This window comes from Littorina saxatilis, linkage group LG7 (genome assembly GCF_037325665.1).
Source record: "Littorina saxatilis isolate snail1 linkage group LG7, US_GU_Lsax_2.0, whole genome shotgun sequence".
NCBI lineage: Eukaryota > Metazoa > Mollusca > Gastropoda > Littorinimorpha > Littorinidae > Littorina > Littorina saxatilis.
In genome coordinates this window covers 6591105-6618168 of record NC_090251.1, presented here as the reverse complement: position 1 = coordinate 6618168, position 27064 = coordinate 6591105, and the positions used below count along the sequence as shown (strand labels likewise).

Sequence of the window (27064 nt, the reverse complement as noted above, 5' to 3'; positions counted from 1 at the left end):
GTTAATGTGATAAATTTCTTGAATGTTTTCTGTTTGTGTGTGTGTGCATTCTCTTTGCATCTGTGCGTGTGTGTGTTTGGTGTGTTTGTGTGTGTGTGTGTGTGTGTGTGTGTGTGTGTGTGTGTGTGTGTGTGTGTGTGTGTGTGTGTGTGTGTGTGTGTGTGTATTACTGTTTTTCCCACATCAGTGTTTGATCAGGAAGAAGCAGACTTTTTGTTATAATTCTTTTCATATGCATTTGGTAATTTTGCATTGCTATACACATAAATCTTGTGCAGTTGTGAGTGCTGTTGTACATTGAAACCAGATTTGAATTTAAAAACAAACAATTTAATATTCTTACATTGTGCAACTCTCACCAGCAGTCAATTTGGTGTTTAGTTTTTTTGAACATGATGTTTATATAATTTTCAGGAGTACAGCAACAAGCAGCTTCTAGCCTTGATCAACTCAGTGGATCACCTCAGTCGGAAATCTCGGCAACGTATCATTGCCACCATTGAAGAGGCAGAGAAGACCGGAAAGAGATAGCAGCAGAGTGGTGCTGGGAAGGTTCCGTGGTGTAAATGTCGTCTGAACTTTGATAGAATCTTGCTCCAGCTGTCAATATTCTGTGGTGTAAATATATATCAGTTATAGTGTGATGGAACTTTGACGATTCTGTTGTGTAAATATATATATCAGTTATAGTGTGATGGAACTTTGACGATTCTGTGGTGTAAATATATATATCAGTTATAGTGTGATGGAACTTTGACGATTCTGTGGTGTAAATATATATATCAGTTATAGTGTGATGGAACTTTGACGATTCTGTGGTGTAAATATATATATCAGTTATAGTGTGATGGAACTTTGACGATTCTGTGGTGTAAATATATATATCAGTTATAGTGTGATGGAACTTTGACGATTCTGTGGTGTAAATATATATATCAGTTATAGTGTGATGGAACTTTGACGATTCTGTGGTGTAAATATAAATCAGTTATAGTGTGATGGAACTTTGAAGATTCTATTGTGTAATCGTCAGAGAGAGTGCGATGGTCTGTGTAATTGTGCACTGAACTTTTCTCGGTGTCCGAACACCCCCGTGTGTACACGCAAGCACAAGACCAAGTGCGCACGAAAAAGATCCTGTAATCCATGTCAGAGTTCGGTGGGTTATAGAAACACGAAAATACCCAGCATGCTTCCTCCGAAAACGGCGTATGGCTGCCTAAATGGCGGGGTAAAAAACGGTCATACACGTAAAATTCCACTCGTGCAACAAAAAAACCACGAGTGTACGTGGGAGTTTCAGCCCACGAACGCAGAAGAAGATTCATTCTGAAAACTTTAACGTTGGATATTTCTTGGACACTATTCAGTCTATCAGTACCAAATTTGGCAAGATGGTGTATGATGACAAGGCCCCAAAAAACATACATAGCATCTTGACCTTGCTTCAAGGTCAAGGTCGCAGGGGCCATAAATGTTTTTGAGATTGAATACCTCACCTATATATGATATATAGGGCAAAGTAAGCCCCATCTTTTGATACCAGTTTGGTTTACCTTGCTTCAAGGTCAAGGTCACAGGAGCTCTTCAAAGTTGGATTGTATACATATTTTGAAGTGACCTTGACCCTGAACTATGGAAGATAACTGTTTCAAACTTAAAAATTATGTGGGGCACATGTTATACTTTCATCATGAGACACATTTGGTCACATATGATCAAGGTCAAGGTCACTTTGACCCTTATGAAATGTGACCAAAATAAGGTAGTGAACCACTAAAAGTGACCATATCTCATGGTAGAAAGAGCCAATAAGCACCATTGTACTTCCTATGTCTTGAATTAACAGCTTTGTGTTGCATGACCTTGGATGACCTTGACCTTGGGTCAAGGTCACATGTATTTTGGTAGGAAAAATGTGTAAAGCAGTTCTTAGTGTATGATGTCATTGCTAGGTTTAGCTGAAGGTCAAGGTCATGTAAAGGTCAAGGTCAAGCATGTGAGTCGTATGGGCTTTGCCCTTCTTGTTAAATTTCAGGCTTCTAAAAGCCCAGGGGTATCACCCAGGTTTTGGGGAATTCAGCTTTGATTTACAGAAACTTTGCACAGGGATACAGAGTTGTGAGCAAAATAACTTGTGCAGTTTTGGTAATTTTGCAAATCCATTTGGTATACATTTGATCCTGTGGAGTCCAAAAAGCTCAAAATGTAAAAATGAGTCCATTTTGACATGCAGCAGGTTTTTAGTACACAAATTGTAAGTGTGTTGTGTGTGTTTTGTGTATTGTGTCCTGTTTGCCCAAATGCTGTCACATATACAGCTCCTGCATCGTAAATCTCCTTGTCCCAAGGTACACATTAGCCTACATGAGCTGTCAGAAGTTGGCGATAGCATGCGCGCGCTAGATAAACAAACAGTCTTGGCACTACTATAAACGCCTAATTGACAATGACTCCGCTAAACAAACCACCGCTAGCACCAGGTCTTGTGTTGACAGCTTAGTTGATAAAGGCTGTGGAACTACAGAAGGGAAAGTTTTGTAGAGGGGTCGGGCTTTAAGTTCCATTGAGGAGGTAGAAGCAAAGTTTGGGGTCCAGGGATGCTCTAGGTTGAGCGAGCGTCTGGTGGAGCCCTGCTTCTTCTTCAGCGTTCCAGAATTTTCTGGTTACGTGTGAGCTCGTTTGCCCTTTTGGGTTCCCCACACTATACTCTGAGAGCATAGTCAGCTCACTCCGCTTTCGTTGAGTAGGCATGCTGGGTATTTTCGTGTTTCCATAACCCACCGAACTCCGACATGGATTACAGGATCTTTTTCGTGCGCACTTGGTCTTGTGCTTGCGTGTACACACGAAGGGGATTAAGTCACTAGCAGGTCTGCACATAAGTTGACCTGGGAGATCGGAAAAATCTCCACTCTTAACCCACCAGGCGGCAGCGACCAGGATTTGAACTCACGACCTCCCGATTAGGAGGCCGACGTCTTGCCACCACGCCACTGCGCCCGTCGGAGCCTTGCAAATATCAGATACTGTGCGATGGAACTTGCCCTGTGTGAAAATATCAAATGAAGTCTGTTTGCTTGTTTTTCGTGTGTGAAGATGTTGTCTTGTGAATAGTGAGTGTCCCCTGTTAGAACTCAATCTCCATGTGTGAATACATTGTACAATTTCAAACACTTTCTCTCACTCAAGAAGATTGTGATACTGTGATTATTAAAAATAGTATTTATTATTCACAAAATTTGTGTAGTGATTGTCATTGAGGCACATTGTATTGAGACAAAATGTAAATCACATAATATTACAAACACAATTCACAAGCAAGACATCTTTTGTTAAAGTTTAGTTACAGGGGTGTTGTATTTGAAAACAAAATCCAAATTACATTATGTTACAATGTCAGTGCATCGCAGGTGAACAAATCCCGTTGAATTTGAGAGGGTAAGGGTTTTGCAATGTTTCTGTTAGTAATGATACTACCTTTTATATACTGGGGTTTGACAAATATGAAAACCTTATTATCTGTATGCGGTACAGAAGTTTGCTTTTGTCATTTTGTTTTCTGCCATGCAGGACTTGATGCTGGTCCTCAGCAAAGTCATAAACGCTTAAATTTAGCCTCTATGTTTTTTCTTCACATCCAAACAACTGAATGTTCATGAATCCAAACATAACAATACTAAACTAAGGGATGAAATAAAAACAAAAATTCACAACAAAGACAGCAGCAAATGAAGTAAACACACAAAAGTACCATGATATAAGCAATAAAATATGGTGACGTGTAACGGGGTCGGCCCGCTATTGCGCGGGGCCGCTATTGCGCGGGGCCGCTATTGCGCGAATCTTTAGGGTTAGGGTTAGGGTTAGGGTTAGATTCGCGCAATAGCGGCCCCGCGCAATAGCGGCCCGCGCAATAGCGGCCCAGCCCCAGTGTAACTCCTTCACCAGTACAAGATATTGAAAATAAAAATACATTTTCAGCTTCTGACTAGACCCAAGAGTGCAATATCAAACACATTTTATCTTCAATAGCCGAAGATAAAGCTTTTTAGTGAGAGTGTGTATATACAAAAACAGGGGCTGAAGGTAAAGAATTTGGCACAAATAATACAAGAACGGCATTGTAGATCTAACGGGGACTAGATTAAAGCTTGTCACAGTAACAAGTTTGTAAATGGTGAAAATAAGAAGCTAGCCACTTCAGTACTGTAAGCAACCAGTCTGACTAGAGTGTAAATTCAAGAGAGACATATTTATAAAAGGTTAACTTGACATTACCACAGCATGAACAACATACATGTCAATCTCTGACTAGATTGTACATTTTAGAGGACAATACTTATCAAAGGATAACCTGAAATTCCTAATGCATAAACAATATGTCAATTAAATCTTCACTGCGTTGTGATCGTTGTAAAAGATAACATATTTCTGTAAATAGTAGAAATAAGAATCTATCCACCTCTGTACTAGATTGCAACTAGATTGTACATAAAAGAGAACATTCGTAATATGTAAAGACTAGTCTCAAGTGTTGTTCACATAAACGATTTTAAACCAACTTCCAGCAGACTTCTGAATGATTGTCGTCACTACAGAATGACTTAAAAGTTGTCGCCATGTCAGTAGCTCAAGTGACTGACCAATTCTCACCAGACTTTGCCCTTCCACACCCAAGAGGCATAACAAACCGAGCCAATGATGAGCACGTACAATAAGTCTATATATAGCCTCAAGATAGAGAGAATGGCGGAGTTAAAAATCAGAAAGAAAAAATTGAACATTGTTCAAGTGGGTTCAGATAAGAGTTGGCTGAAACTCACGTGGCCAACTTCTGAGCTACTTCTAGCTGACAAAAGTCGGTTGAAAATAGGTTGAAAATCAGCCATGTGAACAGCACTTTCGTTACCTTGACAACATCACGGCATAAACAATAGAATATCAATCTGCAACGAGTTGTGACTGTTGGCATTACCATAAACCGTACTGCAACATGTAACACTAATGCTGGTGCAATACCTTTTTTCCTATCATTTCTGAGTTTCCCAACAAAATTATGTACAGGCATGTATATGTACATAACTGCAGCATTCCACTTCATTCAATACTTATTTTGCTTTGATTTTTAACTCTTATGAAGAAAGGTTTGAAATGACTTGTATTGGACCGATTATAAGAGATTTTAAAAGTTTGCCTGTTTCCTTTTTATCTTGTGTTATGTAGCCGTCAAGCGAGTCTGAAACTTGAAACACCTGTCCACCTGTGGCAGTACAGTGGATCCTCCCTTTTAATTCCTACTGGCTTTTTTAGTTACAGTTACATCTTTTGTTTAAATGTCTAAATACTGTTTTTATATTTAGTCAAGTTTTGACTAAATATTTTAACGTAGAGACGAGGGTCGTGGTGTATGTGTGTGTGTGTGTGTGTCTGTCTGTCTGTGTGTGTGTGTGTAGAGCGATTCAGACTAAACTACTGGACCGATCTTTATGAAATTTGACATGAGAGTTCCTGGGTATGAAATCCCCATACGTTTTTTTCATTTTTTTGATAAATGTCTTTGATGACGTCATATCCGGCTTTTCGTGAAAGTTGAGGCGGCACTGTCACGCTCTCATTTTTCAACCAAATTGGTTGAAATTTTGGTCAAGTAATCTTCGACGAAGGCCGGGGTTTGGTATTGCATTTCAGCTTGGTGGCTTAAAAACTAATGAGTGAGTTTGGTCATTAAAAATCTGAAAATTGTAAAAAAAAATATTTTTTTTATAAAACGATCCAAATTTACGTACATCTTATTCTTTATCATTTTCTGATTCCAAAAATATATAAATATGTTATATTTGGATTAAAAACAAGCTCTGAAAATTAAAAATATAAAAATTATTATCAAAATTAAATTGTCCAAATCAATTTAAAAACACCTTCATCTTATTCCTTGTCGGTTCCTGATTCCAAAAACATATAGATATGATATGTTTGGATTAAAAACACGCTCAGAAAGTTAAAACGAAGAGAGGTACAGAAAAGCGTGCTATCCTTCTCAGCGCAAGTACTACCCCGCTCTTCTTGTCAATTTCACTGCCTTTGCCGTGCGCGGTGGACTGACGATGCTACGAGTATACGGTCTTGCTGCGTTGCATTGCGTTCAGTTTCATTCTGTGAGTTCGACAGCTACTTGACTAATTGTTGTATTTTCGCCTTACACGACTTGTTATTTTGTATTTAGGGATTTTTCTGCTCAAAACAAGTACTGGTATACATTAGAATGTTTCACCATGTATGTACATGTATTGATGTTAACTAAACAAAAGAACCAAAATGATATTTACAGCTACAATTGGTGAATTCCAACTCAAATTTCAATATCAGGCAAACTATGCATAAATCCATTCTGTCTAGTTCTGTAGATATATACAAATGTACATTTGCTTAGAGAGTGGAGATAGAGAGAAAGAGATTAAGAGATACAGAGCTAGAATGAGAAGGAAGGAGAGAGAAAAATAATGAAAAAAGGGAGAGAGAGAATGAAAAGAAGAGATACAGAGCTAGAATGAGAAGAAAGGAGAGAGAAAAATAAAGAGAGAGAGGAATAAGCAGATAACACCGCAATGCTTTTAAAAACTGTAAATAGATCACTTCTATGTACATAATGTTGAACAATTCAAAAATTCAATAACTGAAAACTTCATTCACATATAATACATGTACGTAATATCAATGTCCATACCCCAAGTTGTAAAGGGGGTGGGTGAGTGGAGGGAGAGAGAAGGAATGGAAGAAGAGATACATGTTAACATAACTGACAGCAGCATGGTATTGTGTAATTTTGAACTCGTTGTAATCCAAATACTGTCGCCATATTTTTGTAAATCAAGCTTGAAATTTCACCCTTAGTTTGTGAATGAAAACATTTTGATCTGCATGTTTGTATGAGTAAGGGGATTGTGAAATCTCTGTTTTTACTGAAATTACAAATAATGAGCAAAGCCGTGGCTTACTTCGACATTTCAGTATGGATTGTGAAAAACACAAGCACAAAAACACTTTAGCTGTGAAATTTATGTTCATATCTCATCTCTGCTGTATGATTTTGGCAGCTTGGAAGGGAATACAAAGTACATTAACAATATGATTGCATAAAACACATCTCATAATGTATCATGAATGGCAGACAGAGCTAGATTAAAACAATTCTCTTATATTAAGACATTTTTCTAAAGCAAAGGTTGTTTGGGAAAACTTTAAATTAACTTACATTCCTCTTGTTATCTGATTTGTTGGTAATTATTGAGTCACTTGAGAAAAAGTGACTCTATGTAATCGGTCAGTGTTAGTCTGTCCGGCCGGCCGGCTGTCCGGCCGGCCGGCCGTCCGGCCGTAGACACCACCTTAACGTTGGACTTTTCTCGGAAACTATCAAAGCGATCCGGCTCATATTTTGTTTAGTCGTGACCTCCAATGACCTCTACACTTTAACGATGGTTTCGTTGACCTTTGACCTTTTTCAAGGTCACAGGTCAGCGTCAAAGGAAAAATTAGACATTTTATATCTTTGACAAAGTTCATCGGATGTGATTGAAACTTTGTAGGATTATTCTTTACATCAAAGTATTTACATCTGTAGCCTTTTACGAACGTTATCAGAAAAACAAGGGAGATAACTAGCCTTTTCTGTTCGGCAACACACAACTTAACGTTGGGCTTTTCTCGGAAACTATAAAAGTGACCGGGCTCAAATTTTATGTGAACGTGACTCCCAGTGACCTCTACACTTTGACGTCTGCTTTGGTGACCTTTGACCTTTTTCAAGGTCACAGGTATGTCTTGAAGGAAAAAAATTGAAATATCATATCTCTGAAACTATTCATCGGATTTGATTCAAACTTTATAGGATTATTCTTTACATCAAATTATTTACATCTGTATTGTGTTGTGAATAGCAATTTCTTCCTGTCCATCTGATGCCTCATATAATATTCAGAACTGCGAAAGTGACTCGATCGAGCGTTTGCTCTTCTTGTTTTGTTTCCTTTTTTATGTAAATTGTGTAAACTTTGTGTCGAGTATCATAAATTGCACTGTGTTTTTGATTTTGGCAATTGTTATGTTTATCAAAAAGAAGTTGAAGCTTTTGTTAGCGTACTTCTCACCCTCACAGAGTGCTTAGCACTGTTGTTTGTTTCAAATGTAAGCAGATATGTTGAGATTCTTGTATGGTGATGAGCTGTTTGTAAATTTGTGAAAGCATAACAGATACACAATAAAATGTTACTTCAGCCAACTGGTCTTTGTATTTTTCACAATATTTACATGCACTTCGTGAGGACAGACATGGGAGGCATAACGGCAGTGATACTGTACGATTAATCCTTATGCATTGAATTTCTACTGCACAGTTGATGATAAAATGGAATCAAGATAGTTACAAATAATTCTTAGTGTTTAATGAACGATACATCAAAGTTGGGGAGAAGTTTGACAAAAATCAATAACACACAAATCAATGTTGTGTGTGATTAAAACAAAAGACCAAAATATACTGATCTGAGATAATGAGAGATAATATTTTCAATTTCAGCAGTTTAGCACATTACCACGTTCAGTGTTCCTTGTTTCAGTGAATCATTTTTTTTCTTCTGAAGTTAAAAGTTGCACAGAGGATTAACTGAGCGAGGAGTATAAATGTAGTTACTGGCACTTTTTGTTCAACAAATCCCTCGCACTAACACTCAAATTCAGGCTTTGTAAGTTTGCATCTTTATAAGATACTAGATGAATACCCGCTTCGCCGGGTACGGCTTTGCCGGGAAGAAGTCAAGCCAAATACCTGGCTGTGAAAGCCGGCGCACCGCACGAAGGAAGGGAGATAAACGCGCAAAACACTGGAGAACAGTAGTGACCTTCTAAAAATAGTATAACGGGAATATGGATTGAGCGTTGTCGACAGTGACCTTCTAAAAATAGAAACGGGAATATGGATTGACGCCACACGAAGGAAGGGAGGTAAACGCTGAAAACACTGGAGAAGATAAGGAAGAGTTACTGGAAATGGATCCAGAGAAAAACCAAAATCGGTTCAGCGCTGCGCGCTGAGAGCACGTGTTGAAAATTCTCATCGACCAGATTGTGTCCGGGGTCTCTCTGAAGAAGCCCACCAAATTTGAAGCAGATCCATCGAGAACTTTGGCCGTGCATTGCGCACAGACACACAGACACTAGTCGTATATATATATAGATTATCAGCATGTTAAAAAAAACAAGAAGCAAAAAACACATTGTTAAAATACACCACCCACTGTGCTGGTCCTAACTACAACTACATCGATCTCATGACAATAGCATGGATAGCAAACTGCCAAGAGATATACCGAGAGGCATAAATTCCGCAAACGGAACTTTAAAAAATCACAAAAAATCAACTCAGTGGTGAATGTTTTCAATGTTTGAATATTTTATTCATTGGCCATTTTAGTGTTTATAAACCTTCGCTTAATTGATTTTGAATAGAACATCATGAAATGACAATTTTTCAAAAAAAGTGACTGAGTCCAAGCGCAATGATTTCGGAAAACGTTCAGTGTTCATCACGTTCAATGCTTTGGCCAGCTTTAAGCATCCCAATCGCTTGCTGTCTCTCTCCTTCATCAAGTCGTGGCATGATTGCGATATCTGGATACAGCCAAACAGCCAGTTGCATTTTATAGGGCCATACACTATCTTTTTTACGTTATTGTCTCCCGTTCAGCCCATTGTCTTTATTAGCACAGTGAGCTGTGGCTGGATCAGCAATACTGCAAAGCGCACGCTGACAGCGTGAAACATTTGCTCCAACACTCAAGATGTCAACTACAAATTACAGGTTCAATCTGATTTTCGTTTGAGAGCAAAATCGTTCAATGCACTATTTGCCGAATTTATGCCTTTCAGTATATAACAAAATATAGACCAGTTGTACTTGAAAGATAGCTCGCTTCCTGTGCAAACTACAAAAGCTCTGTCCAGGAAGGACTCTTAATCTTTAAGCTCAGTTCTATTTCTTCGCAGTGTAAAAAACAACTACTTTCTTTGCAAGCTAAGCTCCACCTCAATCTTCTCCACAGCGAAAACAAAACAAACACAAAGGAAAGAAACACACACACAAAACTATAATAATATAAATTGCGTTCAACTTTTGCTCCACCTTCTATTTCTCCACAGTAGAAATGACAGCAGCAACTGACGGTTGTTTTGGTTGACAGGTCACAGACAACCGAATGCACTGACACATTAGTAGATGATCGATTTCACGCACAGTTTGCGTACTTGTCTTTTTCGTACTTAATAACTCGCAAATCTCATTGCAGCCAGCTTTCCATGATATGCTCCTCCTCATTACACAGTGGGCACAACTCGGCTTTCCACTCCGTCACTTGACAACAGTTCCATGCAAGTTTACATAAGCCCCCCCCCCCCCCTTCTATGACACCCCCTCCCCCTCAGCGGAGCACAGCTCAAAGCAAGCTTACACATGCGACTACACCCCTCTCTTTTCATTGAGCTTATCTCCATTTCACCTTCTTCTCCTGACATAATACGTCCATCCTCTAGTCTCCATTTTAGCTCCGTACGCCCCCCCTTCCTCACAGCATACGACCTTCCACCCAAGTGAAGCATAGCTTCATGCAAGCTTACATCCCCTCCCCTTGAGTGAGCGTACACTAGCCCCTCACCCCTCCCTCCCTCCCCCCAACCCCCTCCTGCCCTTACACAATACCCCCCTCCCCCCTCAGTGAAGCTTTCAAGCTTTCGTCCCCTTTTTGTATGTAATACGCCCCTTCCCTTGAGTGAGCGTTCACCAACTCCTCTCCCACTGTGAAGAAAAGCTTCATGCAAGCTTACATCGACACAACACCCCTGCCCCTTTCCGAAAGCGTAAACTCCCCCCCCCCCCCCCCTTTACATAATACGCCCATCCCTTTCACAGAGCTTACACTAGCTTCTTACCCTTACTACGCTTCCCTTCCCCCCCCTTTAGTGAAGCAAACTTACACCCCCCCCCCCTCTTTTCCATAACACCCCCGACTTACGTGAGCGTAAACAAGCTCCTCCCCCTTACATGATACGCTCATCCCCCTCAGTGAAGCAAACTAACATCCCCCCCCCCCTTTTTTACATTTAGTCAAGTTTTGACTAAATGTTTTAACGTAGAGGGGGAATCGAGACGAGGGTCGTGGTGTATGTGTGTGTGTGTGTGTGTCTGTCTGTCTGTCTGTCTGTCTGTCTGTCTGTGCGTGTGTGTGTGTAGAGCGATTCAGACCAAACTACCGGACCGATCTTTATGAAATTTGACATGAGAGTTCCTGGGAATGATATCCCCGGACGTTTTTTCGGTTTTTTTCCCGATAAATACCTTTGATGACGTCATATCCGGCTTTTTGTAAAAGTTGAGGCGGCACTGTCACACCCTCATTTTTCAATCAAATTGATTGACATTTTGGCCAAGCAATCTTGGACGCAGGCTGGACTTCGGTATTGCATTTCAGCATGGAGGCTTACAAATTAAATAATGACTTTGGTCATTAAAAATCTGAAAATTGTAAAAAAAATTTTTTTTTATAAAACGATCTAAATTTACGTTCATCTTATTCTTCATCATTTTCTGGTTCCAAAAACATATAAATATGTTATATTTGGATTAAAAACAAGCTCTGAAAATTAAAAATATAAACATTATTATTAAAATAAAAATTCCAAAATCGATTTAAAAACAATTTAATCTTATTCCTTGTGGGTTCCTGATTCCAAAAACATATAGACGTGATATGTTTGGATTAAAATACGCTCAGAAAGTTAAAAAGAATAGAGATAAAGAAAAGCGTGCTATCCTTCTCAGCGCAACTACTACCCCGCTCTTCTTGTCAATTTCACTGCCTTTGCATCGAGCGGTGGACTGACGATGCTACGAGTATACGCTCTTGCTGTAAAAATGCAGTGAGTTCAGTTTCATTCTGTTAGTTCGACAGCTTGACTAAATGTTGTAATTTCGCCTTACGCGACTTGTTTTTTTTTTACATGAGCGTACACGAGCTCCTCCCCCTTACATAATACGCCCCTCCCCCTTACAAGATACGCCCCTCCCCCTTACATGATACGCCCCGCCCCCTTACATGATACGCCCCGCCCCCTCAGAGAAAAAGACCTCCGCCTCCCACTCTTTGAGGTTTCCCAGAGTGCAGTGCGCTTGGTGCGAGGCGCTGCTGTTGCTGCTGGAAATGACTCCACCGCTTCTCACCTGCTGGTGGGCTCGGCCGATGGCCTCTTCGTTGGAGTAGACGCTTCGTCCGCTACGCGTGTCTGACCCGGGTCGTCTTCCGCGGAACAGCCCCTCCCTCTGCCCGTCTTCCTCCAGCGGCGGGATAGCGGAACTGGAGATGAAGACAGAGGAGCTGCGCTGGCTGACGCTGGTTTGGTGGTACGGCCTAATCATCTTGGGCGGGGTTTCGTCATCGTCGCCCTCGTCCAGGCTTTCCGGGTGGAGGGAGTTGTAGGTGGAGTGGGTGTTGCCCAGTGGTGGGGGCGCGGGAGGGAGGCTGCGGGTGGGGTAGGGGTAGGGGTAGGGTGGACTGGGGCTGTACGTCGTGTAGTTGGAGGAGGAAGGAGCTGCAATGGGGTTGAAAGTTATGATTATTATAAATGGAGCTAGCAGCGTACAGTGAAACCTGCAGACAATGCTCTCACAGATACAAACATGTCTTGTCAGTATTGTATAGTCCCAATAGGAGGGCCTGGTAGCTCAGTTGGTAGAGCACGTGACTTGTGATCCTAGGGTCACGGGTTTACATTCATGCCGGGACGGACACACACACACACACACACACACACACGCACACACACACACGCACACACACACACACGCACACACACACACACACACACACTACTCACTGAGTGACATGGTCTTGGAGTGTTGTTTCCTGAGTAGCATGGTCATGACGGCCACACAGATGACCATGGTGGTGAACAGGGCGGCGATCACACCCACCAGGATGAGCAGGGTGTTGCGAGACGCTGGGGGTCCTTCTGTTGGTAAAACTGAATAGTTCATTAATTCATGTATGCAAAAGGAACCCAAAAGAAAGAAATCAAGATGGAGGTAATGGCAGGTATGACAGTTCCACTGATCATTGTTGCACAAAATGGAGCAAAGAAACAACAACAAACAAAACAAACAACAACAACAACAACAACAGCAACAACAACAGCAACAACAACAACAACAACAACAGCAACAACAACAGCAACAACCGACACACAAAAACAAAAAAACATCCCCCAAAAGTACCTTTATAGCATCTATGTTTTCCCCTTTCAAGTGTTTAGTATTTCAATCCACGTCACACCCTGTGGTGTCAATGTTACGCGAGCACTGTCATTTAAAATGCCTGCAATTCGTGCAAACAGTAACAATTCTTTCCCCTCAGATATAGATTTATAAATTGTATGAACTTCTATAAATAAAATGTCTCGTTGAGAATAAATATGTCGTTAAAATATCACTCTTGTAACATGGTAACACAGTATCCTTCTTCTTCTTCTTCTTCTGCGTGAATGGGCAGAAACTCCTACGTACAATCGTGATTTTAAGCTGTGCAGAACAGAGAGGTTTGATGGGGAGGCGACGGGCGTGGTGGTAAGACGTAAGAGGTCGTGAGTTCGAATCCCGGTCGCTGCCGCCTGGTGGGTTAAGGGTGGAGATTTTTCCGATCTCCCAGGTCAACTTATGTGCAGACCTGCTAGTGACTTAACCCCCTTCGTGTGTACACGCAAGCACAAGACCAAGTGCGCACGGAAAAGATCCTGTAATCCATGTCAGAGTTCGGTGGGTTATAGAAACACGAAAATACCCAGTATGCCTCCCCCGAAATCGGCGTATGCTGCCTGAATGGCGGGGTAAAAACGGTCATACACGTAAAAATCTACTGGTACTAAAAACATGAGTGAACGTGGGAGTCTTAGCCCATGAACGAAGAAGAAGATGGGGAGGCTAGTGGATAAGACATCGGCCTCCTAATCGGAAGGTTGTGAGTTCGAATCCCGGCCGCGGCCGCCTGGTGGGTTAAAGGTACTGAACTTGTCAAATCCAGGTGCACGGAGCCCCTGGGGCTTTTAGTCATACCTCAGGCAGCTATCCGTTAGAAGAACTACCAAGTTTCATTGACTTGCACCCAAAGAGTCAAGAACTGCGATTTTTTTACGAATTAATTTCGTACTCGCACCCGGCTGGTCTTGACCTATTTTTGGATCTAAATTTAGATCAGGTAGATCACCACATCATGCACAAAAAGACACGTCACTAAGCAAACTATGTCAGACGTCATCATGAGTTTATGTAAAACAAAATGGAGGTCGGAATCACTCATTAGAATCGAACTCCGACCAAACACCACGTAATAACTAGGTTAATTTATGCACTCGCGTGAACAAGAAACTATCGAGCTTCACAGATGTCGTCGTTGGGTAGTTCAGTTTGGATTTGTTTTACTACCATAGGAGGATTTTTGAACTGTAAATGCACTCAGCTGCACCAAAAACGCAAAACGAAGGCTGTGAGCTGCACTGTGCCTTTAAGGGTGGAGATTTTTCCGATCTCACAGGTCAACTTATGTGCAGACTTGCTAGTACATAGTGCCTTAACCCCCTTCGTGTGTACACGCACAAGACCAAGTGCGCACGGAAGAAGATGGGAAGGCTTACCTATACCAGTCTTTCGCGAGCTGACTTCGGTTGGCACCGTTGTGGTCTGAGGAGGCCAGCACGGCCCTGAAAAAAGACATCGTTTTATTTTCATCACTTTGTTATCCCACTGCTGACACCTTGGGTCGCTTTCTATGGAAGGCGAAAAGGGTCAAACGATCGAGCAAAAGGATCGAGTAAAAGAATGCATAGGCCCTACTTTTCGCGTTTGACCCTTTCCTCCCTACGTGCGGACAGGGTCAAACACACAAGCAAAAGTATCGTGCAACAGGATCGATCCTTTTTGGAAAGTATGCATCCTTTTACTCAATCCTTTTGCTCGATCATTTGACCCTTTTCGCCTTCCATAGCTTTCTGCCTACCGTTCGCTAGCAGCAACAAGAGGCGTGCAGGAAGGTTGTTTCCCTTGAGAATAGGAATAACGTTTAAGAATTATGGGGGGGGGGGGGGGAGAGAATTAATTTCTTAGCCCATAATTAAGAACATATTATTTCATAATAGTTTTCAAAATCGTGTTTCGCTCCTGGATATAGCCTAGACATCAACAGAGTTGTTTGTAAAAAAAAAAAGAAAAAAAAAAAAAAAGAAACCATGATTGCGAGAGAACCATCACTGTGACAGGTTTTTCTCCTCTTTTTCTGAGATATGAGGGCTTGCAAACAAATTCATTTATTAATGCCACCAACAAAACACCCAACAATATGAAATTATTTTTTATCCTTAAACGTTATTCCTATTCTGAATTAGGACAATTTGTTTTACCCCTTGATCGTGACTGCCAGAAGAATTAGTTTAACAAATTCAATTGAAAAACCATGACATACAAGCAATAACACTCACACCCAAACACACACAATGGTCTCCAGGGGAAACAATAATCTCGCTACAACTACAAGGTCCATAACCAGCGGTTGTTTCCCTTGTGAGAGTATTAAATTTGTTATGATACCAAAGTAGGAGTTGTAAAGAAAAAGCAACACTTCTCACTCTTTATTTGATTTTTCATTACTTAATAAACAATGAAAAAACAACCACTCATCTTTTCTTTATAAAGTTGAAAAACTAAAGAATTCTGAAATCACCAAAACAAGGACAAGCACACACACCCCCCCCCCCCCCCCTCCGCTCCTTACATCATACACCCTTTCCCTTGAGCTAGCATATATACACAAGCTCCTCCCCTTACACGATACGCCCCGCCCACCTCAGTGAAGCACAGCTTCCATCCACTGGTTCGGTGTAACACGCCCTCTCCTTGAGTGAGCGACACTAGCTCCTAGCTCCCCTTACACGATACGCCCCGCCCACCTCAGTGAAGCACAGCTTCCATCCACTGGTTCGATGTAACACGCCCTCTCCTTGAGTGAGCGTACACTAGCCCCCCCCCCCCCCCCACCCCACCCACCACCCCCCCCCCCCTCCCTGCAAGTCATTCGGTTATTTAGATTTGTCTTTATAAATGAAAGTGTTACCTGAACGTCCATCAGTATCCACACACTGCACGGCGGCAATGAAGACAGCTTCTTGGTGCGTCTGGTTCAACTTGCAACGCCATTCCCTGTTGTCGTCATCAGCCGTCAGTGCGTGCGTCAGTGAGCTCGTGCTTTTGACGTCACAGGGGACCTGTGGTTGTAACTAGATAGTTATGGCACCAGTGATTGTTATACTGCGCAGCTAACTAGGAAACGTTAGTAAAATAAGACTGACATTTTAATCATGAAAGATAAAGAAGTTAAGACGCCATATTGGTTTGTGGTGAATTTAACCTCGAGAAGTACAAAGGTGATTCGCTGTGGTGTCATTTAGGCACAGCTGCAATGCTAAACTCGAAATGACCCGTGACTATGTAGAGTAATACAATTAATGTAAGTAAGGGAATGGTTGCTGTCGGCAAACTCTCCTGCGTAGAGTCAGGAATCTGCTCATTGACTGTTTTAGTTCAGCAGACGCAACGATTTATGTACTTACATCTGTAAGGCCAAAAAAAAGAGGTCTGATTACGGTAACATAGGCCAAAAAAATAGGGTCGGTAGGTCGGGATTTTTTTTTATTTATTTTTTTTTCTCTCCAAAAAACCATATTTTTACTTTATTTTGCAAAAAAACAAAAGATTTTTTTTTTCTTTTTTTCTTCCTCCAAATGCCAAAAAAAAAGTCTAGGGTCGCGCGAAAAAAATAGGGTCGGTCGGGTTACCGTAAACAGACCTATTTTTTTGGGGGGCCTAATCTCGAATAACCGAAAAAACAGATAGACTGCTAACATTCCAAAATTCAGAATCAAAAAACAAGAGTTGTAGGGGAAGGGCTCCTAATATGGACCGGCTCCTAATATGGACCACCTCCTGTTCTGACAAACTAACGGCGCTAGAGCGCTCAAAAAAGTTTTGTTCGCTGTATTCACCCTCTCTGGATAACTTGCACATGTCAAAACAGTTGCAGAAACACAAATCTCAAAACCGTTAGGCTTTTTCTCTTTTTTTCACTTTTGGCATGGTTCACTCTAAATTTGCCGCCTAAAACGGACTCGTTTCTGTCCACAGCCAACGCTTTTATAACACAAACATTGCTTTATATGACAGCTAAGACCGTATTTGTTACAATTTAGCAGTGTTGACCCCGAGTTTCTCCTGCAAACAAAAAATAATAGCAAAATCTCAAAGTATGTGTGAGTCACCTAATATGGACCACCTTCAACAAATCGAAGAAAATAAAAGCTGAATGCTATTTTCATTAATTCATAAAGAAGCTTGCTGAAAATAACCTATAACTAGCCCTCGAGATTTAAAAAAAATATAACAAAAAGTCTTCTTTTTGTGGAAGTTGATAATTTCACTTATTTTCACTCTGTTTTTGATTAGAGCTGTATTTGAAGCACACCAGGAAACTAAACTCTATCACAGCTATTTCACTCTAATTAGGCCTAACGGTTAACCTAAGAGAGAAGGACTACCAAACACAAAATGAAACTTCTTCGCAAGAAAACAAGCTAGTTATCAGCATGAAACAAACAGTGGTCCATATTAGGAGCCCTTCCCCTACGTTATTGGAATGTTTAATTATTGACAAAACAAAACAAAAAGTAAATTAAACGTTCAAATAACGTACAATTCTTGTTTTTTGTATTCTATTTCTAGCAAAACCGTGTTACTTCACTCATTCTCAGGGGCGACAATCAAAGTAGGAAGAAACAACTACATAGACCATGCATGGAGAAATTACGGTCTGCTACGATTACCCCAGCACAGCGTTAAGAATTTGAATAAATGAACGTTCAAGCAACAATTTAAAGTCATTCTTCAAAATGTGATGTCATAATTTTAAACACCAAACCGAACTATGTACCTCATGGGGGTGATTTGAAACTGTTTTGTGTGTGTGTTTTTTGTAGGAGGGGGGGGGGGGGGAATATGCACGCCAAACCTTTAAATAATTACCTCTGTTGTTGAAATTGTGATATTTTCACTGACAACGGGTTGAAAATCCTTCCCCGGTAATCTGGTCTCCCAGAGGATTACGTTGGTGTTTGTTCCGACCCTTGCGTCACACGTCATAGTGATGACCTCATTCTCCCCGTAACGAGCTTTGCGGGGCTGGATTGTCAGGACTGGCACTGTGGGCTCACCTGTGTAGAAAACCAGATGAATGGTACATGTACACGTACAGCCAAACTCCCAATTTAAGACTACCTCCTTTTTACATTTAGTCAAGTTTTGACTAAATGTTTTAACATAGAGGGGGAATCGAGACGAGGGTCGTGGTGTATGTGTGTGTGTGTGTGTGTGTGTGTGTGTGTGTGTGTGTGTGTGTGTGTGTGTGTGTGTGTCTGTGCGTGTGTGTGTGTGTAGAGCGATTCAGACCAAACTACTGGACCGATCTTTATGAAATTTGACATGAGAGTTCCTGGGAATGATATCCCCGGACATTTTTTTCTTTTTTTCGATAAATACTTTTGATGACGTCATATCCGGCTTTTTGTAAAAGTTGAGGCGGCACTGTCACACCCTCATTTTTCAATCAAATTGATTGAAATTTTGGCCAAGCAATCTTCGACGAAGGCCGGACTTCGGTATTGCATTTCAGCTTGGTGGATTAAAAATCAATTAATGACTTTGGTCATTAAAAATATGAAAATTGTAATAATTTTTTTTATATAAAGCGATCCAAATTTACGTTCATCTTATTCTATATCATTTCCTGATTCCAAAAACATAAAAATATGTTATATTTGGATTAAAACCAAGCTCTGAAAATTAAAAATATAAAAATTATGATCAAAATTAAATTTCCGAAATCGATTTAAAATTTAATCGATTTCATCTTATTCCTTGTCGGTTCCTGATTCCAAAAACACATAGATATGATATGTTTGGATTAAAAACACGCTCAGAAAGTTAAAACGAAGAGAGGTACAGAAAAGCGTGCTATGCAGCACAGCGAAACCACAATCGCGCTGAACAGGCTCGTCAGTTTCACTCCGTTATGCACAAGCGGCGGACTACGGTCATTGTGAAAAAATGCAGTGCGTTCAGTTTCATTCTGTGAGTTCCACAGCTTGACTAAATGTAGTAATTTCGCCTTACGCGACTTGTTAAGACCTTGTTTTCTCAGACTTTCTGTTCATAACCTCTGTAAAATTACCCCCATTTTAAGACTCCCTCCTTTTTAAGACCCTGTTTTCTCAGACTTTCTGTTCATAGCCTCTGTAAAATTACCCCCATTTTAAGACTCCCTCCTTTTTAAGACCTGATTTTCTCAGACTTTCTGTTCATAACCTCTGTAAAATTACCCCCATTTTAAAGGTACTGAACTTGTCAAATCCAGGTGCACGGAGCCCTTGGGGCTTTTAGTCATACCTCAGGCAGCTATCCGTTAGAAGAACTACCAAGTTTCATTGACTTGCACCCAAAGAGTCAAGAACTGCGATTTTTTTACGAATTAATTTCGTACTCGGACCCGGCTGGTCTTGACCTATTTTTGGATCTAAATTTAGATCAGGTAGATCACCACATCATGCACAAAAAGACACGTCACTAAGCAAACTATGTCAGACGTCATCATGAGTTTGTGTAAAACAAAATGGAGGCCGGAATCACTCAGTTGAATCGAACTCCGACCAAACACCACGTAATAACTAGGTTAATTTATGCACTCGCGTGAACAAGAAACTGTCGAGCTTCACAGATGTCGTCGTTGGGTAGTTTTGGGTTTGTTTTACTACCATAGGAGGATTTTTGAACTGTAAATGCACTCAGCTGCAACAAAAACGCAAAACGAAGGCTGTGAGCTGCACTGTGCCTTTAAGCGGATAATGCGTATCATGCAAAATGGAGCTCATTCTTCTCATTCACTGTTACTCGACGATCGCTTGTCCCCACTGCGTGTCTGCCTCAGTTTCTGGAAGAGGAGCAACTCTTGTAAAGCCCCCCAAACCAATAGAGTTATTTACTAACATCTTTTTTTCTCTAATACATTACATTTGAGTCGTTTAGCCTAGCACGTGAGTGTTGCTTTATGACCTCTGCAGAAATAATTTAATTTACAATGTTGAGAGTCAAGGTCACCGTGAGGAAGTGTTGGTGTTATTTCGCTGTATTACTGTGACCTGATAACCACTTGAAATGACACTGTCATCATTCCGCTGCCACTTGACAACTCTGATAACCGTTACGGAAGGCAGGACTGTCGCGTGCACTTGAATTCGTGTCATTTCAGGCCTTTTGGCAAGACAAAGGCCAATATAAGTTAAATGTTGATGTCGCGTGCACTTGAATTCGTGTCATTTCAGGCCTTTTGGCAAGACAAAGCAGGGGCGGATCCAGGGGAGATTTCCGGGGTTTCCGGAAACCGCCCCCCCCCCCTCCCCTAGCCTAAAAAAAAAATTTGAAAATAAAGAAAAACTGATGCTCAGATTGCACCATATTGCTCAATTTTCCTTGATTTTCATTAAAATTTTCCCTGAAAGAAGTTTGGAAAAAACAACTTGAAAAGGATGTGATCCGCCCCTGCAAAGGCCTATATAAGTTAAATGGTCATGTCGCGTGCACTTGAACTTTGTATTCTATGACCTAGAAAAAGCAAACTTGTTCAACGACTTCTTTATCCAACAGTCCATTGTCGAAAACGATATGTCAGACATTCCTGAAGTACCAAGGCTTCCTTGCAGTATAAACACTCTCACACTTTCAGTCGAAGAAGTTATAAATACGATTAACAAACTAGACAAAACAAAAGCAGTCGGTCCAGACGAAATCCACAATAGAATTTTAATTGAGAGCTGCGAAGTGATTTGTGACAGCCTAACTGCACTGTTTAATCGGTCTTTACGTGAAGGACTTTTTCCGTCAGTTTGGAAAATAGCCCACGTTTCACCAGTTCATAAAAAGGGAAACAAAGATACATGTAGTAATTATCGTCCAATCTCCCTCCTAAGCTGTGTTGGCAAAACACTAGAGAAATGTATACAAATTCATGTCTTTGACTACTTAAAGCAAAACAATATCATTACAGAGTCGCAGTCCGGTTTCATCATTGGTGACTCAACTGTTTACCAGCTTCTTACATTATACAATGACATATGCAAATCACTTGATAATAGAATAACTACCCAAGCAATCTTCTTTGATATATCCAAAGCATTCGATAGAGTTTGGCACAGGGGATTATTGCATAAACTCGAAGCCGCCGGAATTAACGGGCCATTATTAAACTGGTTTACAGACTACCTAACAGATCGAAAGCAAGCAGTTGTATTAAAAGGCAGTAAATCAACTTATCTTCCAGTAGTAGCGGGAGTTCCTCAAGGTTCAGTGCTTGGACCTTTGCTCTTCCTAATTTATGTAAACGACATTGTACGTGATATAGAATCTACGATTAAGCTTTTTGCTGACGACACTAGCATGTATTTGTCTTTAGCCAATCACAACATCCGTGCCGAAATTTTAAACTCAGATCTTGAAAAAATTGTAAATTGGGCAGAAACATGGAAGGTAGCATTTAACCATGCAAAAACTGAATTGGTGAACTTTTGTACACAAAGAACCCCTGATATCGCAGATCTAAACTTTGGCAATACCATCCTTGAAAGTTCTCAAAATCACAAACACTTAGGAATAATAATACAAAACAACTGTAAATGGGATGAACATATAAAATCTCTTGTTGCAAAGTGCAGAACTCTTGTAGCTTGCTTGCGTACATACAAATATAGACTGAGTCGAAAATCATTGGAAATTATGTTTAAATCTTTCATTCTACCACACTTTGATTATTGCGACATAATATGGGACAACTGTAGCAAAACCCTAACAGATGAACTCGAAAAGTTAAACCTAGATGCAATACGAACAATCATCGGAGCTGTCCGCGGAACCAGTCACTTTAAGCTTTACGGAGAATCTGGACTCCAATCATTATCTGAAAGGCGTAACCGTCATAAACTAACAATGTTCCATAAAATTATTCACGACAAGACCCCCCCATACCTACAAGCAGCACTCCCACCTCTCGTAGCAGCCAACAACCCCTACCACAGACGCCGCCCCTTAGAACGAAGTATACCCCCACATCGAACAGAAACGTACAAAACATCCTTTTTTCCTTCGACAACAGTACTCTGGAACCAACTACCTGAACAAATACAGTTAACCGACTCCCTCGGGGAATTTAAACATTACTTAACAAAAGACGACACACAAATTCCCGTTTACTTCTACAGTGGCAGTCGACAAACACAAATAATCCACACAAAAATGAGACTTAATATTAGTGATCTAAAGAAAGACTTAGTTGAGCGACACCTTGCGGAAAACAGCGTATGCGACTGTGGTGATGGAACAGAAACTGCAACACACTTCTTACTAGAATGCCGTTTACACTTAGCTGCAAGAAACAACACAATCAACAAACTAACCAACAACCTCATACACACAGATATTCTACTTCATGGAAACCCCTCTTTGCAAACAAAAATTAACAAAAAAATCTTTTTAACAGTGCAGGAATTTATTGGACAGTCCGGCCGTTTCGAACAGATAAACATGTAAAGTGAAAGCAAAATCGATACGTCTACTCGTCTCTCTCTCTTCGTCGCGATATAACCTTCGTGGTTGAAAACGACGTTAAACACCAAATAAAGAAAGAAGAAAGTCTCTCTCTCTCTCTCTCTCTCTCTCTCTCTCTCTCTCTCTCTCTCTTTCTCTCTCTCTCTCCCTCTCTCCCTCCCTCTCACCCTCCCTATCTCTTACTCGTTAACACCATAAATATTATATATGTATTCTTAAACGGATTTTTGTTTTGATGTACAATTTTCATTCAATTTTCCTTTCATGTTTGCTTGCTTTTCATTTAAACTGTACAATAGCCGCCATTTATATGTAATTTTCTAGAAAACTGTAAACACCACCATAAGCATTATGCTTGTTGTTGTTTACTCAATATGCGTTTTTTTGTAAATAATGCACAAACGTTGAATAAAACAGTTTTAACCATATGATGTTTGAACTCGAAATCCCAAACAGAAAACTGACTGCTAACATTCCAAAGCCAGGTATCGAGCGAGTTGCACAAAGCCAGGTATCGAGCGAGTTGCACAAAGCCAGGTATCGAGCGAGTTGCACAAAGCCAGGTATCGAGCGAGTTGCACAAAGCCAGGTATCGAGCGAGTTGCACAAAGCCAGGTATCGAGCGAGTTGCACAAAGCCAGGTATCGAGCGAGTTGCACAAAGCCAGGTATCGAGCGAGTTGCACAAAGCCAGGTATCGAGCGAGTTGCACAAAGCCAGGTATCGAGCGAGTTGCACAAAGCCAGGTATCGAGCGAGTTGCACAAAGCCAGGTATCGAGCGAGTTGCACAAAGCCAGATATCGAGCGAGTTGCACAAAGCCAGGTATCGAGCGAGTTGCACAAAGCCAGGTATCGAGCGAGTTGCACAAAGCCAGGTATCGAGCGAGTTGCACAAAGCCAGGTATCGAGCGAGTTGCACAAAGCCAGGTATCGAGCGAGTTGCACAAAGCCAGGTATCGAGCGAGTTGCACAAAGCCAGGTATCGAGCGAGTTGCACAAAGCCAGGTATTGAGCGAGTTGCACCAAGCCAGGTATCGAGCGAGTTGCACCAAGCCAGGTATCGAGCGAGTTGCACAAAGCCAGGTATCGAGCGAGTTGCACAAAGCCAGGTATCGAGCGAGTTGCACAAAGCCAGGTATCGAGCGAGTTGCACAAAGCCAGGTATCGAGCGAGTTGCACAAAGCCAGGTATCGAGCGAGTTGCACAAAGCCAGGTATCGAGCGAGTTGCACAAAACCAGGTATCGAGCGAGTTGCACAAAGCCAGGTATCGAGCGAGTTGCACAAAGCCAGGTATCGAACGAGTTGCACAAAGCCAGGTATCGAGCGAGTTGCACAACGCCAGGTATCGAGCGAGTTGCACAAAACCAGGTATCGAGCGAGTTGCACAAAGCTAGGTATCGAGCGAGTTGCACAAAGCCAGGTATCGAGCGAGTTGCACAAAGCCAGGTATCGAGCGAGTTGCACAAAGCCAGGTATCGAGCGAGTTGCACAAGGTCATGTATCGAGCGAGTTGCACAAAGCCAGGTATCGAGCGAGTTGCACAAAGCCAGGTATCGAGCGAGTTGCACAAAGCCAGGTATCGAGCGAGTTGCACAAAGCCAGGTATCGAGCGAGTTGCACAAAGCCAGGTATCGAGCGAGTTGCACAAGGTCATGTCAAAACATTTAGTCCATCGGTCGGCCTAAAAGAATGAAACTGAACATAATATATGATCGAGATGAGTAAGTCATGCTCTGGTCAAAACCCTTCGACCGAGGAGGTGCTGACTCAGTAGACCTGATCAAAGATTTTTGTTGTTGACATAAAATGTGATGATTTATATTAAAGAATGCGGTCATCACAGTGCGGCCTCAAATGTTCTAACGGGCGGATAAGTGGTCACGAAAGACATTTATCGGGAGAAAAAATATGCTTTTGCTCTTTGTTTCCCTGTGTGTTTGTGTGTTTGTTTGTGTGTTTGTTTGTGTGTTTGTTTGTTAGTCCTGAAGACGCTTCCATAAGCGAACATTTGATTTAGTATTGTATGTGCTGTCCTTGTATTAGCGAATACAGAATTCTTTTGTTTTTTAATTGATATTTGAGATTGTGCATGTACTTACATCCTGGCATTTCCTCGCTTAGTGACCAAGAACTATACTCATGTTGCATGACATCTGTTCATGCAGTTTGCTATATGCATTTTTTTCACACTGAGTGTTAATTGTTCAGCAGAGAATTTCGTATTTTGTAAGCTTATGCCTTTTCTCAAAGTAGAACATTTGTGAACCTCCACCACGAAATGAGTCGCATGTCACCTTGCGCGGTTCTGCGCTAGGCGTAATAATTATAAGTCCGGGGAGTGTCTGGTAACAGTGTGAGGGTCACCTTAGTCACAGGCTTATAACTCAAACAGTTTTTGCTCTTTTGTAAAACGGTTTTCACCACTGGATAGAGCATAAAAAAGCTCTTTAGGATAATGTAAAAATATGAAAATCATGCAAAGGTGACATGTGACTCATTCCGTGGTGGAGGGTCACATTTGAGAGCTTTGTTGGAAGGAAGACCTGGGGAAGACAGCACCATTCGTCTCGCTGTCCGGCCTGACAATTATTATGCAAGTGTGATCGACAAGAAGAAGAAGAAAGCTTTGTTGGTTTTGGCCTTTGTTAGGTCTGTTTTGAGTTGGAATGGTTGACGTATTGTGAACTTTTTTTTTTTAGACAAAAAGAAGTGTCTCGAAAGACCCACGGGTATTTGTCATTGGTTTCAGGCTCCATATTTTGTGGAGAAAAGAAAGTGTGTTGATGAGTTCAATTTAGTGCAACGTTAAACAATGGCTTCTTTCTTTTCTATCTTGAGAAAAGCATTGAGTTTTCGCAATAAAAATGTGTTATGGCAGGAAGTTATTGTTTGTGACTCTTTACTAAAACCGACTTGTTTTCCGTTCTTTCGGTCTGTGTGTGATCCTTATTCTACTTCTACATGGAATCGAACCGAGACAGGCCCAGTAGCCTAGAAGTTAAGAGGTCCTATCATGTGGAAGATTGGGGGTTCGAATCCCGGCTTCGCCTGGGGGGCTACGGGTTTTCCCCAGATCTCCTTGGTCAAGTTATGTGCAGACCTTCGTTCCATATTCCCCTTCGTTTGTACACGCACGCACAAGACCACGTAGATCACCATCATAATCATCATAATCATAATCATAATCATCATCATCGTCATCATCGTCATCATCATTATCATCATCATCATCATCATCATCATCATCATCATCATCGTCATCATCATCATCATCATCGTCATCATCATCGTCATCATCATTACCACCCTCCTCCTCCTCCTCCTCTTCACCCTCCTCCTCATCATCATCACCATCATCGTCATCATCACCCTCATCATCATCATCATCATCATCTACATCATCATCACCTACTGCAGTGTACCTTGATGGTACCGTACCTGTGAAGGAGAAGAACTCGGTGTCCGTGTGGTGGTGAGGTAAAACCCCACTGCTGCCTGGGTCCAGCAGCGTGGTGCACGAGTATTTGGCGCTGTCCGCACAGGTCACGTGACTCAGCACAGCCTCCACTCCACCGGTAAACTCGAGCACGGTGATTCTGTCGTTCAGCGCTCGGCCTGAAAAGTGCAGTGTCAAAATAGGTCACAAGAAGAATGTTACAACGTTCAAGTTAAAACAACGTGCTTTTCTACAACACCAGTGGAAACATCACAGTTCGAGTTGAAATAACGATGTTCTAGTAGAAAAGTCAAGGTTTGTTGTCAAAATGTATCATACCTTTGTCCTTGTTAGTGTGTGTGTGTGTGTGTGTGTGTGTGTGTGTGTGTGTGTGATAGTTGGGGGAGGGGGGAGGGTCTGACTATGCTTTACCTTCGTCTTCCACGTTTCAGACGGTGAGGTTATCATGTCATGGAGAGAATGACTTGAGATATGTTGTGTGTGGTTTTTTTTTGGGTTTTTTTTGGGGGGGGGGGGGGTGTCTGAGAATACTGTGAGCTTACCTTTGTCCCTGGTGTTCCAGACGGTGAGGTTATCACCGAGAGAGTGACGTGAGATGTGCATGGTGACGACTCTATAACTCGATTTCACCTTGTCGCTGGGGCAACGGATGTGCAGCTGTCTGGCCGTTACGTTGTAGGTCAGTATGGACCTCTCCCTGCTGCCTGTGTCAGTCAGTCAAATCAAATCAAATCAAATCTCTCCTTGTGGTTGTTTGTACTTTCTCCCCCCCTCCCCCTCCCCGGCTTTCTCTTCTGTAGATTCTTCTGTTCCT

General features: G+C 41.4%; 2 protein-coding genes across 2 annotated transcripts in view; one reads left to right on the top strand and one right to left on the bottom strand.

The window, feature by feature from the left end:
- Nucleotides 1-1448, top strand: part of LOC138970574 (syndetin-like) — a 29049-nt gene extending 27601 nt beyond the window's left edge. The window contains exon 26 of the mRNA XM_070343045.1: nt 415-1448. Coding sequence (XP_070199146.1) covers nt 415-531 — 117 coding nt within the window. The 3' untranslated portion in view covers nt 532-1448. The remainder of the gene's footprint in view (nt 1-414) is intronic.
- A 10694-nt stretch (nt 1449-12142) lies between these two features.
- Nucleotides 12143-27064, bottom strand: part of LOC138972046 (uncharacterized) — a 17018-nt gene continuing 2096 nt past the window's right edge. Inside the window, exons 2-7 of the mRNA XM_070344886.1 lie at nt 26793-26954; nt 26232-26408; nt 18167-18354; nt 16206-16356; nt 12925-13059; nt 12143-12639 (exon numbers count right to left, since the gene is read on the bottom strand). Of these exons, the coding sequence (XP_070200987.1) occupies nt 12143-12639; nt 12925-13059; nt 16206-16356; nt 18167-18354; nt 26232-26408; nt 26793-26954 (1310 nt within the window). The remainder of the gene's footprint in view (nt 12640-12924; nt 13060-16205; nt 16357-18166; nt 18355-26231; nt 26409-26792; nt 26955-27064) is intronic.